Source organism: Patella vulgata, chromosome 8, assembly GCF_932274485.2.
Source record: "Patella vulgata chromosome 8, xgPatVulg1.2, whole genome shotgun sequence".
NCBI lineage: Eukaryota > Metazoa > Mollusca > Gastropoda > Patellidae > Patella > Patella vulgata.
In genome coordinates, this window is record NC_065886.2 from 47,252,870 (window position 1) to 47,270,285 (window position 17,416).

Genomic DNA, 17,416 nt, shown 5'->3' on the forward strand with positions numbered 1-17,416 from the left:
CCCGAAATTATTTCTTTTTTGCCCAATCAATAGACGCCTTCCAATTTACTTCATTCTTAGTAACATTGTGTAATCGTAATAGTATTGTCATATGTCACGTACGATGGTAAACAGAGTATTGTCTTGTATATTATCGTAGATATTAAATTAAAAAATGGTTCAAATGAACCAAGTTAACCAGGTAATCAAATAACCTTCGATAGTTTAAATTTTCATGAAAGAAATGTACATTTCTATGGAAAGTTTCTCGAAATTTTTAAGCGTGTAATGCCTTTTAGGCAGTATAGCATGCGCGCGAGTAATGACTCAATGACTCGCACCTTCTAACAGGGTTGTTTTATGTTGAAAATTAGTACCAAATGGATACTAACCAGTTAATAGCTACAGTTATTCAAATAACAAAAGTCCTAACCGTAGAAGGACTTGTTCACAATGCATTGGAAGTTGGAACAGGAACAGTTCTGAACCGGAAGTAGTAGTACATTACAATGCCCTAGTGTAGCTGTCAACCCCAGACAAACGACAGTCACAGATATTATTTATCTACATATAGAAGTACTGTACTTTATCAACTTTAATATATATTCAGCATGGTATTTTCTTTAGAAGTTCTAGAACTATGGTTATGCAATCTTGTTAATAAATGTGTTTATTCAGATGGTATGAAAGAAAAAATAGATTCTGTGTACGCAGTGCCTGTTTTCATTGGCCGTGGTTGGTGCTGAGTGAAGGGACATTAAACCAATGTCATTTTTTGTGGGGACACAATAACTCTGCTCCTAATTGTTCATTATGTGAATGTCTTGACTGGATTCAGTTATGAGCATTAATCTCATTGGTTGTGATTATTGGACACAAATATTCTGCATCTAATTAAAGTAGAATGATCAGATCTGGTGTGGATGTCCGTTAGACGATTGTCTTGACAGGATTCAGTGATTAGTGTTTTCTGTGTAGTCTTAGCACCTGTCTGTCTCCTCACACCATTTTGAACACAATAACTCTCCTTCTATTTAAGGTAGAATGTTCCAAATTGGTGTAGATGTTTGTTAAGTGAATTTCTTCACTGGGTTCGTAAAACATGAGCAGAGATCAGCAATTTGGTTTACCAACACTTAAAAACATAATAACTCTGCTTCTAATAGAGTGGGAGTGATGAAACTTGATGTATAGTTTCATTACAAGAATAAATATAACTTCAGTTAAGCAGCATGATAAACAATTTGATTGCTTGATGCTTTATTATATAGATAAATGTGCTATTAATTATTAGGGTATTGAGTCTAACTGTTAACTTGTTAGTTTCTTTTTTTTTAGATAAACCTGTTTCCGTGACACATAGTTTTGATAATATGAGCTCTCCACTAATGCATATTGAAAGTTTCCTTGAAGCATTAACAAACTGCGATAAAGATGGTAGAATAGTTGTAAATAAACAAGGTAGGTTTTTCAAAGAATAGAGTGAATTTATGTTAGAAATATATTGAGTTGGCCATGGAGTATAATTTCAGTCATTTCTTTCTCATTAATACGTGTGTAATTTGCAGGATAATTATCATTCATGAATAAATGGACTTTTAAAATCTTGAATAGATAGATGAAGAGTTGGTTACCGCTTCCTGATAGCTATAAGTGTAGTTTGATGGTCGAGGGCGAGCCATTAAGTAATATATTGATATTGCACGTGCATGTCAATGCAATACGTCACATGGGTCCATTAGTTCAACTAGTATAAATAATGTACGCTTGACACGGTGCTATGGTACACAAATTTCGAAGGAGGACGTCACATCTGTATTTTAAGTCAGTTTAAGTTTATCCTCATTTATAAAGACCAAAGAAAAGAAAACTGTCCATATAGCATTCATATGAAAACTGAATAATGAATAAATATTTGAAATTTCTGTTTTCATTTGTAGGATTGTTAAGTCAGTCTAGTCTCAAGTTTCTGCTCTTAAATCCAGCTGTTCATTTTAGTAGTATTGTTCAACAAGCTCGCTCCATTATAGTAGCTGGTGGAACTATGCAGCCTGTAAGTATGGCATTGCTTTTAATATTTATATTTTGAAAATGAGGCATAGATATAAAATTTGATATGTGAAGGGTTTATGCAATACACATCTTTTCCTAAATTTGTTTTTGCTATAGAATATAGAGTTGTCTCCCCTTATACTACATTTGTATGAACTTGAACTATTTTTCTGGTTACACCATTGAATGTTAAAATATTAGAGACTGTAGGTTGAATGAACTAATCCTTTAATTTGCAATAAAAGAATATAAGCATAGATGTGCTGGCTATTTGTCCCCCGTCTTTCAGATAAAGCAGTGGTGGATTATTAAAATGGGTTAGTCTGTCACACCTTTTGGATCACAATAACTCTACTTCTAATTAAGGTAGAATGCTCACCCTTGGTGTAGATATTATGTCTTCAAGGAGTTTGATGGTGAGCATTTCCTGGTTAGGTTAAGCAGAGATAAGCAATTTGATTTGTTCATGCTTTGAGACTTGATAACTGATTCTAATTGAGGGAGAGTGATCAAACATAATGTATAGTTCTGTATTGCGCCTTTCTACTCATGTTAAGCAGAGTTATAAGCAATTTGGAACATAGCTTTCATTCTAATTAAAAGAAATTGGTGAAACTTAGTATACAGTTTCATTACATCAATACTTTGCATAAATTTTCTGCCTAGGTTAAGTGGAGATCAGAAATTTTATTGGTAGGGACTTGAATGCTCATTAGGTGAATGTCTTGACAGAGTTCAATGATGAACATTTTCTGCTTGGACTTAACAGAGATAAGCCATTTGATGTGTCAATGCTTTGGAGCACAATAACTTGGATTCTAATTGGATGAAAGTGATGAAACTTGGTGTATAATTTTTCTAAGTTCTATAATGATCATCTTGTGCTCCGGTTAAGCTGAGTGATAAGCAGATAAATGTGCATGTAAGTAGAAAGTTTATTATGGGATTGGCTTGTTAATAATACTTGTTATTTTTTTTTTATTTTGTAGATATCAGAATTTACAGATCAGTTATTCCATTCTGCTGGTGTTAGTCCTTCAAGAGTTGCTCTTTATTCCTGTGGTAAGAATGTTATTTTATGAATTTGTTGATTTCATTTGAATAACAAAATCAGCAGATCTGCTTTGAAAGGCATCAAGAAAAAACATCCATCACCCTTTCCCAAAAATATGGAAACAAAAAAAAATAAGTCTGAGCAATCTATTATTATAATGACAATATATATCATATTGTTTTGCATTTAGGTCATGTCATACCAGCAGATCATATATTACCATTAGCAATAGCAACTGGTCCATCTGGCCAACAGATGGATTTTACATATCAGTTTCGAGATAGTCCGTCATTGGTAAGTTTGAATTTAGCATTTAGTACACAAATCTCTAATATGCCATGCAAATCCTTAAGCCGATTTTTAAATAAACCCAATTACCAATTGTTAAGCCAGGTAAAGTTTGTCATCTAAATGCAAAGGTGGGCCAAATAAAGAAACACTTTATAACCCCAACTCACTACCTATCATCAAGAAGGTGTACAAGTCGCCTTAAAATTGGAAACTTCCTCTCACTTAGGGCATGCATTCTTCATTACTTTAGTCCCGAAATGACCTTGTCTGTGTAGTGGAGTTAAAAGTCCATTTCACTCTCTCTCTCTCTCTCTCTCTCTCTCTCTCTCTTCATTACTTGTGTGGAAATTTACAGTTTCAAGTAAGGTAAACACGTGCATAACTAAACCTACGACTACCTCTGTTTAAACAGTTTAGCAAGTTTGACTGGTATGCCATGTATATGCTACACTCTCCTGCCCTACACCCACTTGAGAGAGAGAGAGAGTAATGGGGCTTAACGTCCACTCAGGTCATTTTGGCACTGACACATGGTTCAATTTTATTTCAATAATTTGCTTGCAGTGGGAGGAAACCGGAGGACCTGGAGAAAACCCACATGGTTGGACAGACGACCCTACTCCTTGTCGCGTACAAGCAGGGAATCGAAACCCCGCCAGTTGCCATCCAACCCCCCCACACCCACTGAGAGGTTGGATTGTCGAGTTGGTTAATCCATGAGCTTTAGATCATAAGGTCTGTCATTTAGTCAAGTGGTGTGGTTTCGATTCCCTGCTTATACGTGACAAGGAATAGGATCACATGTCTAAGTGCAAGCATATTATTGAAATAAAATTGAATCATGTTAGTCCCAAAATTCCATGTAAGTGTTGAGTGGACATGAATCACCCATCTCTCTCTCTCTCTCTCTCTCTCTCTCTCTCTCTCTCTCTCGCCTGTCCAACCTCGTGGGTTTTCTCCGGGTCCTCCGGTTTCCTCCCACTGCTAAAGACCCCTACGCGCAAGCGAATTATTGAAATAAAATTAAACCATATGTTAGTCCCGAAATGACCTAGTTTGTGTCGAGTGGACGTTAAACCCCATTTCTCTCTCTCTCTCTCTCTCTCTCTCTCTCTCTCTCTCTCTCTCTCTCTGTACACCCACAGAAGAATCTAGTGCACATAAGAATGTGGTTGTATTGTATTGAATTTCAGCAAAATCCATTAATAACATCTCGAGTTATGGTCCTTGTGAACGCTCTGATGACAAAAGTGATCATTCGCTGTGTATTAAATGTATATGCATTATTTAGATTAGTAAATGGAAGAATCCTATTGTTTCACTTTGAACCTTGTGAGTGCTTTAATCACAAAAGTTATCCAATCTGTATTAATGTTTATGCATTATTTAGATTAGCAATAGTAAAACGTAGAACCCTATTGAATTTCAGCAATTTCCATTCATTGCTTCTAGAGTTATGGGTTTGTTTCCCTTTGTTCAACACCTTGTGAACACTCTTAACGACAAAAGTTATCATTCGATCTGTATGAAATTGATATCAGTGTCATGTAAAAATGCCCATAACCTTCAAAAGAATGAATATGCGACAACCCTTGTCGACTGCTTGGACGATTAAGCTGCTGTGGGCGTATATTCCGCTGCCTGGCAACCTATCTTTATACTAACTTATAATATTTTCATCTCCACTGTATGTAATACAAGAAGATATGTCTAAACCAATGAAATTCTGCTATTAATTAAAAATAGGAAAACAGATATTTTGAGCTTAAAAAAGTCACCCCTTATAAGAAGAATTATATATGTATAGATTTGATTTATTACCTTTTAACGAGCATCAGTTACTATCAGGAAATACAAAACAAGTCAGTGATTAAGTGTGAAAATTGACTTGTGGAGGTTTATGCAAATAAGATAGCCTATTGATTTTAGCCTAGCCCAATATAAGATTGTGTAACGGCCATGTTTAAATGTCAGACCGAAATGTACTGTGTGTCCGAAGGTTAACCTGATTGCTCAGGAATACATTTAGGTCAGAAGTGGTTAAAGTGACACCATACTATCAAACAGGGGGTTCCTCTGACCGAATATTTTTCCTCTTAACTGATTTTTCAATGTATCTTATTTAAATATAGCCTCCAGTTAAAGCAGACATCTTTTATCAATGGATCATACCAATGTGCAGGGTGGATTATATTTGGTCAAATAATTTATAATTTATTGGCGTATATGCATAAAGAACCATCATTTTCAGTTTTTATGTCTGTTATTTCTTGTTTTAACAACTCAATGGATTTCAAATGTCGAAACTGTACTTTGCAAATGCATAATTAACACCTTATTTACCTTATTGAAAATGGACTGGTCCATTTGCTGATAGATTTCTATATAAAGCTAGCTTTTGTTGGGCTGTTTCATGTTGTATCATCTGAAACTAAAAGGGGTAATTGGTATTGACTAAATGGAAGGGTCTATATTTACATTGACATTATTATTGTGGACTAACCTATATGGTAATCTTGATCAGGACATACAAGAATGGAAGTACACCAGCACTTTCTCAATATAAAATAGTGCAATTATAGTACATCATGCACACAACTTGAACTTTTCCGCCTAAATTAATCAAACTATGCCCTTTTAGTATGAATGAAAAAGAAAACAATCTATATCCCACTTTCAGACCTACTACTTGATTTTACCTTTGTTACATTATAAGCTTTTTATGTGTGGATAATTGAACTGATTTAATTTGTACTGGTATAAATTTGCGAAACACATTATGATAAAAAATTGTTGGCTGTGAACACTTCATTAGAGTGAGTTAAGATTTTATCAAGAATGTTAATCAATCAGTTTAAGCACCTCTCTTAGATGTACTGCACATGTTAAAAACTTTCTTATAATGAAGATTAACAATATGAATAAAGAATTTTCTTATATAAAATAAAAAATGACCCAAACTAAAATTGGTATTGGAGGCTACGTAAGATAACAGCCCTACTATATAATAAATGCAATTTGATAACCTTTAACTATACCTACATCATGCCTGTATATTTTATACATGACATTTATTGGATGTAGCTTATAAAATGTAAGGCAGTTGTCGTAGTATTTTATGTACAAATTTATACTAAATAGGAAATGTTTTTATACGCCCACAGCCCACATTTTCATGTGTATGTATATTGTCATCCCCCTGTCCATCCGTCCGTCCGTCCACAATTGTTTGTGAATATAGGTTTATCACCCTAAGATCTCGGTTCCTTTCAATATTGGTTTGTATCGGACTGTAACTTCATGGATTATGGCCCCTGATTGTACGAAAAATCGCGTTTTTAGCTTGTGGACCCCATAGAGGTCAAAATTTTTATCCGATTTAAAAAAAAAAAATGTTTGAATATATCACCGTTACATCCTAAGGGTGGTTGAGTTCGAATTTCGTAAAAATCGGACCGAAACTGACGGACAAAATGGTCGCCCCTCGTTCGCAAATAGTGTCACAATATTGTGTATCAGGGTTGTGGACCCTCTGGAGGCCACAATTTTCATCTGTTTTGAGCAAATAGCGTAAACATCTGGTATATCAAAGTTGTGGACCCTCTAGAGGCCACAATTTTGATCCGATTTTGATGAAACTTGAAATGCATGTTTATAACCCAAAGATCTCGGTTCCTTTCAGCTTACCAAAACTTAACTTCCTGGATTATGGCCCCTGATTGTTCGAAAAATCGCATTTTTAGCTTGCGGATTCTCAGGAGGCCACAATTTTCATCTGATTTTGAGCAATAAATAGCGTAAACATCTGGTATATCAAAGTTGTGGACCCTTTAGAGGCCACTATTTTGATCCGATTTTGATGAAACTTGAAATGCATGTTTATAACCGAAAGATCTCGGTTCCTTTCAACTTACCAGAACTTAACTTCCTGGATTATGGCCCCTGATTGTTCGAAAAATCGCATTTTTAGCTTGCGGATTCTCTAGAGGTCACAATTTTTTTCCGATTTTAAAAAACGTTTAAATACATCACCATTCCACCATACTGAAGGTTGATTTCGTATTTCGGGAAAATCAAAATGAAACTGCCCGACAAAATTGCCGCTCTTTGTACGCAAATTGTTTAGAAGTGTGTAATACGAAGGTTGTGGAACCTCTAGAGGTCACAATTTTTATCCGATTTTGATGAAACTTAAAACATATCTTTATATCCCAAAGATCTCTGTCCCTTTTGATATTTGCACATTTTAGGCCATAACTTTCTGGATTATTGACCCTAACTGTACAAAAAGTCGTGTTTGTTTTTAGCTTATTCTCTGTCCATCTCTTGCAAAAAGTGGGCGTATCTTGCCTGGCAGTCTTATTTATCGATAGTTAGATGGTCATAACTTATTAAGTACAACATGACCTTTTATTTAGTGACTACCAATGTGCAAAACTGATTTAAGGCTTGGTATGTATTTAAATATTGTGGTGTAATTATCGAGATATTTGGAGATATTTATTTATGGTGAGGCACCCTAGCTTTGGTACACTTGGTGTATAGTTTCATTACATTACTAATAAGCATTTCTTGCTCAGGGTAAACAGAGCGGTAAGCAATTTGATTGGTTGAGACTTTGGAGCTCAATAACTTTAATTCTAATTGAGTGAGAGTGTCCTGTATTGAAATCTTATTATTGACAATTACAATATATTAAAACATTAGCATTGCCAAAAGGATGTCTGATAATTCAAATCATCCATTTGAATAATTATATAATTATTTATTAGCTTTTACACATACCACACTCTGTACAATAGACGAATTTGCATGCGCTTAAAACATCAAAACTAAGTTTGAAAATACACACGAATGGTCTGAATATGTTCGGGTAGCCGAATACTAAAATTTGCCAAGAGTTTCAACACTAGTATATCTTTACAATATGGTGGTTGTCATTCTTTGCTTGATAAGAATGGTGTTTGTTCTATTGCCTATCTTTATTACAGTATTACTGTCCAAGGTATGATTTCAGAAAATAGGAAGCCTAGGGTTCAGTGAGTAAGACGCTGTCTCCCTAAACAGATATTGGGATCTTTCCCAGTGTTAGCCGAGAACGTTTCTCAGGATTTCCTGACATGGTTTCCTCATGTCGGTGCTGCAAGGGCATTGGTCCTGTGTACACACTGGCGTGCACATGATACAACCCTTGACAGTTGGAATTTGAAAAAAGAATAGGTCGCAGCACACTGTATGGCATATGCCAATCTCCATTAGCCCGCCAATTGATGCAAAAAAGTAGACGTTAAACGGTGTTTCATATCATACAATAAAGTAGACTAGTCCACAAAATGACTAACACAGGATATGCTCTGTTCAGAGATTACACACGTATGTTCGATATACACCATAACACATGTAATGCCATGTGCTTATTGTTATGTTAATATTTTTGTTTTTTTACTGTATGAAACAGAAGCATGTGCCGCTAGAGTGTTATATAACTGTACCTTATATAAAGCACCTACAGCACATGTTGTGTATGTGTCATGATGGTCTTGTCTTTATATTAGGTTAATCTTGAACATGGGCTATACATCCATTCACATGCCGGAGTGTGTGACATTCAGTTTATATAAGAATGATATTATGTCTATTGACATAGATATTTCTCAAAATTTATTTATGATGATTTATAAATTCTAATCTAAGTCAAAATAATGAATGTACATGTAATTGTATTTGTTCGGATAATGTAATCCACTTGTGTCTGCACTACTTGGCAGCAATATTTGTATGTCACAGCAGGGAAAAGTGTTTGATATTGTTAATAGTTTAAAGTATATAAATCAATAACAACCAAAATAGTAACTTCTAATATATAATAGTACATATAACAAGCCTGGATGCAAGCAGCCAGACACAAAGATTCATCACAATTTTATGCCATGTCACAGTTGTGCCTGTCAATTTGTCCGTTCCTAGTTTTTTAAGAAATTTAGATCATTACTTTTAATCCTGTCGACTGACATCAAGGGGGTTAGAATTGTCTGTATGCAGCGGAAGGGTAAATCACGTTTGTTAAACATTTTTTCACGCTTAGTTTGGGACAAAAATCTTGATTCGCAGATTCCCTTAAATTTGATAACTTTCTGCTAATCAAATTAATATTTAATTCTCACTTACGTCAAATAGTAATACTGCAGTAAAATTAATACAATGTATGACTTCTCGATAATCGGTTACCCACATTTTTAAAACCCCATGTAATATAAAATTGATAAAAGATATGACATTTGGAAGTGCAGCAGCAGCAATGATATGTTTGTTAGGCACACCTTGGCTGGTGTCATGTCAGTCACAAATTCTGGAGTTACATCCATGCTTGTAGTGTACTAATCTCAATAAAAAGACCTTGTGTAATCTATATGTGAACTCCAAACACAAATGTTAAAATGACTAAACCTCTTACTCCATGTAATATATAATATTAAAGATAGGTTGCCAGGCAACGAAACATACGCCCACAGCAGCTATATCGTCAAGGCGGTCAACAAGAGCTGTCGCATATTTTTATACGCCCACATTTTCATGAAAATGTTTGTGGACACTATACAAGTCAAAATTTTTATTTTATCCGATTTTGACACAACTTGATATATAGGTCTATCTCCCAAAGATCTCTGTTCCTTTTGATATTGGCATGTATCGGACCATAACTTAATGGATTATGGCCCCTGATTGGACGAAAAATCCCGTTTTTAGCTTGTGAACACTCTAGAGGTCACAATTTTGATGAAACTTGAAATGCATGTTTATAAACCAAAATTCATGCATATCGGATCATAACGTCCTGAATTATGGCCCTTGATTATGGGAAAAATCATGTTTTTAGCTTAGCTTGTGGTCACTCTAGAGGTAACAATTTTTATCCAATTTAAAAAACTGTTTGAATATTTCATGAAAATCGGACCAAAATTGCGGTACAAAATGGGCGACCCTCGTACGCAATTTTGATCCGATTTTGATGAAATTTGAAATACTTAATTATAACCTAAAGGTCTTGGTTCCTTTCGATATTCGTGCATATCGGATCATAAGTTCCTGAATTATGGCCCTTGATTGTACGAAAAGTTGCGTTTTTAGCTTGTGGTCCCTCTAGAGGACACAATTTTTATCCGATTTAAAAATAAGTTTGAATATATCACTGTTACACCCTAATGATGGTCGAGTTTGAATTTAGTAAAAATCAGACCAAAACTGCCGGACAAAATGACCGCCTCTCGTACACAAATAGTGTAAATATATGGTATATCAAGGTTGTAGACCCTCTAGAAGTCACAATTTTGATCCGATTTTGATGAAACTTGAAATATGTCTTTATAACCCAAAGATCTTGGTTCCTGTCGATATTCGTGCATATCGGATCGTAACTTCCTGAATTATGGTCCTTGATAGCACAAAAAATTGTTTTTTGTTTTAGCTTGTTCTCTATCCATCTCTTGCAAAATGTGGGCGTATCCTGCCTGGTAGCCGCTGGTTTAAAAATGTGTAGAATGGACTTTCAACAAATATCATTGATGGGAAATTACAAATTTAACAAAGAAAATTAATGTAAACCACTTTATATACTCTCATATTACATGAATATGTACTAAGACCCGTTCTCGGTTATTTTAATGCTCCAAAGATTACAGCTATATGTCCTCTTGAGTGGTAGCAGGTGTTCTTAGCACTCACCATGTTATAATAGATTGTGTTTCAGATTTATTAAATTTGGCTGTGTGAACTTCTCAAAAACGTTCAAAGTGGTTTTCAGTGTTCTTCTCGAGTAAGATGCTGGGAAATGCCATTACAGGATTATCAAATGTCAAATGCCTTTGGATTCTTTATTATTTTCTAAAATACCACGACTCAAAATAAGATTGATATATTCCCTGTGGTAGGAGCAAAATAATTTTTAGATATTGCTTGTGGTCAACTCATTTGCTCTATTTTTCTAGACTTGATATTATTATATTAGTTTCCAGACAGGCTACAAGGAAAACACCTTAAAGCTTGGTTTGAACTTCTTCCTCACATGCTAAATGTGTCAAAATGTCACCAAAATAAAGCGTTCAATTTATGCGACTTCCTATTGATGTGGGTTACATTACTGAACTTAAGTAGAGTTTGTGCACTGATTTAGAACTAGAAATATTAGTACTGTCTGTTGCTCATGGAGGTCAATCTAAGGTCACCTGCCTTTGATATCATCATGGTATAAAATCAATGTCTGGGTAATACCAACCTTGACTTGAAGGTGGATAATGTTTGTGGCTGTATATAGTCATCACCCATGTCTTGATAATCTGTCCATTCATAATTTTATGTGGGGTTGGGTGGTCATTTTCACTATTATTTACATTCACCTTGGAATAATTTCTATGTATAACATGTTTTAGTTGAGAGATTGCATTGTATCCTACTGGTACTGGGATATGCATCCATCTTGGCTGTTGTTTACAGAATAATTGTCCGTAGCTGAAAAACTCAGTAGGTAGTTTAGTTGTCTGACCATCCACATGGAATATTAGCCATTGTGTGTTAGCATCCAAATATATATATAATTATAAGTTTGAAAATTTTTTTTTAGAAATACATTCATTGCACAATGGCAAGTCAAGACTCCATTTACTTATTATTACATAACATGTTTATTAGAGGATCATACCTTTAAGTAGAAACTAGAAATATATTTCAAACAATAAAACTAGTTAATTCTGTGTTAAAGGCCCGTAGAACAATTTAATTTAGCCCCAAGCAACTATAAAATTATGCAGGTTATTTTTGTGCTTTAATTACTACTGATAAGTTCTTGTTATTATATTTTTGGCTATTCTATATGATTTATCGGTGGAAAAACTAAGCCCTGTGCTCTTAAAAGTGTTAGATATGTAAATGTATCCAAATGGCTAAATATTATGAGCTGAAATTTTTATACAAGTTAATAGGCAATATCATTATACATAAAGACTCAAAAACTAAAAATTAGGACATCCCCTTTAAATTAGTATTCTAATAATATAAATTGAGATGGCCTTTGGTGTACCTGCCATAACACTGCTAATATGACTGGTTGTTGTTGTTGTGTACACCATGTATTTGAATAACAAGATTGTGTACTAATTTGACCTTGGTATGTTATGTCTGCTGACCAGTAGCCAGTGATAACTGACCTTTTATTCTCGTTACAGGCTATTGCCCACCTACAATCTAACATGAACTAAATGGTCCACCCTATTAAAAGAAATAGACTCAACCATTTAGTCTGATGTCAGAATATTCGATTTTATCCAGGGTGTAGTAGTTGAATAGCTTTCTACCCTTATTTAGATATGGTCTGCTCCATTTCACTGTAACAGGGTGTAAACAATGTTGAATAAAAGGGGTGACAGCTTTTCCAGTGTACATGGATTAACCTAAATGTGTGTACTAAGAGCCATTAGTGGACTCAAAAACCCAATTTATCTTGGATTCAAACCGCGCAAGTAAACCTGTACATGACTGCTAGGCTTCTAATCAATTTCAATAAAGTAATATTCTTCAGAAGATACATTAAGAGTGTTAACATCATCATTACAGTCTTCTTTTCATGTTACATTCTTATCACGCCTGTAAGTCCGAATAGCCAAGAATTTCAAAGAAGAGGATTGGTTTTCATTAGTTTCTTATAATTATTGTCATGAGTTGTAGTCCTTGATCACTTTGTCAAATTTTTGAATGCTCATTCTCTGTCCATCTCTTACAAAATGTGGGCGTATCTTGCATGGTAACCGCTTGTTTAGCCTTGCAGTCTCATCCAAAATTCCCATAATAGAACTAAATGAAAATACGGTGGACTCTGTCACATCCAACCTCTAAATACTTCGTCACTCTGTGAAATCCAACATCAACATGTCCCGATTTATTTCCTTATTTCAGTCAAAAAATCTTTGAGTAATCCGCACTTTGAATATACACAATTACGACATCAATCAGCCGTCCCGTCACATGATTTCCATTAAATCAACACTGTATTATCCGGCCCTCAATCGGTGGGTGTGAAGCCACAAAATATTAACAAGAAATCACCAATCAATTATCGGTGAGATTAAAACTTGCTCGAGTAGGCTTTTGTTGATTATTTTGACCATTTTATAATCTCTTGTAAGACAGTTGTGACAAATACTCAAGAATACCCAAGAATTATTCAGTCGTAATAATATTCCTAGCACCTGTTGGAAACATTCGTTGCGCATGCCGATTGAACCTGAATACCTAAGTTTGTTCACCCTACAGATCTATCCAAACCGTGTGACGACGACCTGGACATAGACTGACAAATTATCAATGAACATGCGACACCAAAGACAAGTGTGCGATCAACTGAAGACAATAAAAAAGATAAATTAACGACAGACTTGACCTATTCAAAATGCCTACGCATGTTAAATGAAATAAAAATTAATGTAATAAAATTTTGAATGTACAGAAAGATTTATCATTTTTAAAGGGAATAACGTTCTGGGGATTCAAAGCTACATTATAATAATACTTCCAGTTTTGAGAAAAATGAGTATTCCCACACTCTTTGCGTAATCCGACATAATGTAACGATCCCGTACGATGTCGGATTTGACAGAGCCCACTGTAGATGGGAGCAGTACAGTATGATTTTTACACGTTCACATGGAAATGTGGTCGTATATTGCTATTGGTCCATCCATCTGTCGTCCACAATTTTTTGTGAACATTCTACAGACTACATTTATCATCTGATTGTTTTGGAATTGATATATTTTGTTTACATTAGTGAGATGAAGAATCCTATTTAATTTCAATAATTTCTGTTAATTTCTTCTGGAGTTATGGCCCTTGTTTCACTTTTTTGCACCTTGTGAATGCTCTAATAACAAATATTATCATTCAATCTGTATGAAATTGATATCATTACCTACAAAAGAATGAATATGCGACAACCCTTGTCAACTGCTCGAACCAGTGATGGGATTTTGCCCGTATAGTCTGTCTGTCCGTCACACTTTTTGGAACACAATAACTCTCCTTCTAGTTGATGTAGAATGTTCAAACTTGGTGTAGGCTTTCATTAGGTCAATGCCTTGATGGAGTTTGATGATGAACATTGTATGCTTACGGTAAGCAGAGATAAGCAATCTTATTGGTTGATGCTTTGGGGCATGATAACTTTGGTTATAATGAAGTGAGAGCAATGAAACTCTGAATATAGATTCATTATAACATTACCTTGACTAAGTTCGATGGTAAGAATTTTCTGCTTAGATTAAGGAGCGATAAGCAATTTGATTGGTCAAGACTTTGGAACATAACAACTCTGCTTTTAATTGAGGTAGATTGTTTAAACTTGATATAGATGTTCATTAGGTGAATGTCGTGACTGAGTTCAATGAATAACATTACGAGCTGAAGCTAAGCAGAACTTATCAGTTTCATAATCTTAGTGTATAGTTTGATTGCTCGATACTTGTGAAAAAAATAAATGTGCTATTAATTAATATGTGTCATCTAATTATTTTGGGATTTCGTCTGGGGGACATCAGCCTCACTGTTGGCTTGTTAGACATTTTTTTGGCAATGCTAATCTTTTTAATGACCTATATTGTCTTTTGTCACTAATAAGCTTAATGCAGGAGGTATCAAACGATCACGCCATTGTTTTGAACAATAAATATGGCCGCATGCGGAGAGGGAGAAGGCTTTCGTCAAACTTTCATACCCAGAACAGTTTTATTGTCTAAATAACAAGACTTTATTTATCTGAACCAATTTATTTGAAATGATCAATCCTTTTATATTTCGTTAGAAACAACCCATGACTAACTTAGACTCCCGAAATTGGAAAGACGGCTCAAAATAATCAAACTGTCCAGAGTAAAACTTACCACAAAAAGTGTTATATAACAAAACGGAATAAATGGCACCATATGAAGGAAACACACATGAACTCTTCAAACAACAAGTTTAAATTGATTACTGTCTAAAACTAGCTACAGCTTTTTATCTTTTAAAATCTCCCGTAAGAATATTAGATGGTCGACCGTGTCGGGATCCAGATTTGATCGTTTAGTGGTAACTACCCGTATTTTTACCGCGGGGGAAAACACACGCTCTGATGGTACCAAGGTGGCTGGAATAATAACATAAGATTTGGCCAGTCATGGCTATCTAAATTTAGCAGAGGAAATAAACAAAGACCACGTGTATACCGTGTGACTTTGCGTGAACGCGCTGAATAGCTACCGCTCTAATCATTGGCAAAGTGCACGACTATGAGCTCACCATGGACCATGGCATTCGTCTAATATTTGAACTGTGCTGCTTACGACTATTTAAAAGTAATAAAACAGTTGTATGGGGTAGAAAGACTAAAAGCTTCAGATCTGTTGATAAGTTTTAAGCCTTATTTGCAGAAAATTATTGCTCATTGTCCCCCGCCTTTCGAAGAAAGCAGGGGACTATTAAAATGGGTTCGTCCGTCTGTCTGTCCGTCACACTTTTTGGGACACAATAACTCTCTTCCTAATTGAGCTAGAATGTTCAAACTTGGTGTATGTGTTTATTAGGTCAATGCCTTGATGGAGTTCGAAGATGAGCATTTTCCGCTTAGGGTAAGCAGAGATAAGCAATTTGATTGGTTGATGCTTTGGGACACGATAACTCTCTTCCTAATTGGGCTAGAATGTTCAAACTTGGTGTATGTGTTGATTAGGTCAATGCCTTGATGGAGTTCGAAGATGAGCATTTTCCGCTTAGGGTAAGCAGAGATAAGCAATTTGATTGGTTGATGCTTTGGGACACGATAACTTTTAATTGAGCTAGAATGTTCAAACTTGGTGTATGTGTTTATTAGGTCAATGCCTTGATGGAGTTCGAAGATGAGCATTTTCCGCTTAGGGTAAGCAGAGATAAGCAATTTGATTGGTTGATACTTTGGGGCATGATAACTCTCTTCCTAATTGAGCTAGAATGTTCAAACTTGGTGTATGTGTTGATTAGGTCAATGCCTTGATGGAGTTCGAAGATGAGCATTTTCCGCTTAGGGTAAGCAGAGATAAGCAATTTGATTGGTTGATGCTTTGGGACCTGATAACTTTAGTTCTAATTAAAAGGGAGAGTGAGGACACTTGGTGTATAGCTTTATTATATCAATACCTTGACTAAGTCTCGATAATGAGCATTTTCTGCTTAGGGTAAGCAGAGCGATAAGCAATTTGATTGGCCGAGACTTTGGAACACATTAACTCCTTTTCTAATTGAGCTAGAATGTTCAAACTTGGTGTAGGTGTTTATTAGGTTAATGTCTTGATGGAGTTCGAAGATGAGCATTTTGTGCTTAGGTTAAGCATAGATAAGCAATTTGATTGGTCGAGACTTTAGAACACAATAACTCTCATTCTAGTTGAGTTAGAATGTTCACACTTGGCATAGGTGGCTATTAGGTGAATGCCTTGATGGAGTGTGAAGATGAGAATTTTTTGCTTAGAGTAAGCAAGGATAAGCAATTTGATTGGTTGATGCTTTGGGACACGATAACTTTAGTTCTAATTAAGTGAGAGTGAGGACACTTGGTGTATAGCTTTATTATATCATTACCTTGACTAAGTTTGATAATGAGTATTTTCTGCTGTCATGTCATGGCTGAGTTCAATTATTAACATTGGTCGATGCTTTGGGACAAGATAACTTTGATTCTATCTGATAGAGAGTGCTGAAACTTAGTGTATAATTTGATTGCTCGATACTTTTGAAAAAAATAAATGTGCGATTAATTAATGTGTCATCTATTTATTTTGGGATTTCGGCGGGGGACATCAGCCTCACTGTTGGCTTGTTTAACCCTATATAATAGTAAGTGCACTACACTCAAAACAAAAATCTACAAGATAAACCTGCGGACAAGACAGAAAATAGACATTGCACCAAATAAACTTAACAGAAATAATGCGACCAATCTTCACAGTGGTCATCTCTTCAATGGCAAGAGGGGTCGTTTCAAAA

The 17,416-nt window shown here is 35.2% G+C and overlaps 1 protein-coding gene across 1 annotated transcript in view; it reads left to right on the forward strand.

Annotated features, from left to right (window-relative positions):
* Positions 1 to 1,176: 1,176 nt before the first annotated feature.
* LOC126829625 (ATP-dependent DNA helicase DDX11) overlaps positions 1,177 to 17,416 on the forward strand; it is a 49,072-nt gene continuing 32,832 nt past the window's right edge. The window contains exons 1-5 of the mRNA XM_050559605.2: positions 1,177 to 1,201; positions 1,318 to 1,440; positions 1,920 to 2,032; positions 3,021 to 3,093; positions 3,276 to 3,379. Coding sequence (XP_050415562.1) covers positions 1,353 to 1,440; positions 1,920 to 2,032; positions 3,021 to 3,093; positions 3,276 to 3,379 — 378 coding nt within the window. The 5' untranslated portion in view covers positions 1,177 to 1,201; positions 1,318 to 1,352. The remainder of the gene's footprint in view (positions 1,202 to 1,317; positions 1,441 to 1,919; positions 2,033 to 3,020; positions 3,094 to 3,275; positions 3,380 to 17,416) is intronic.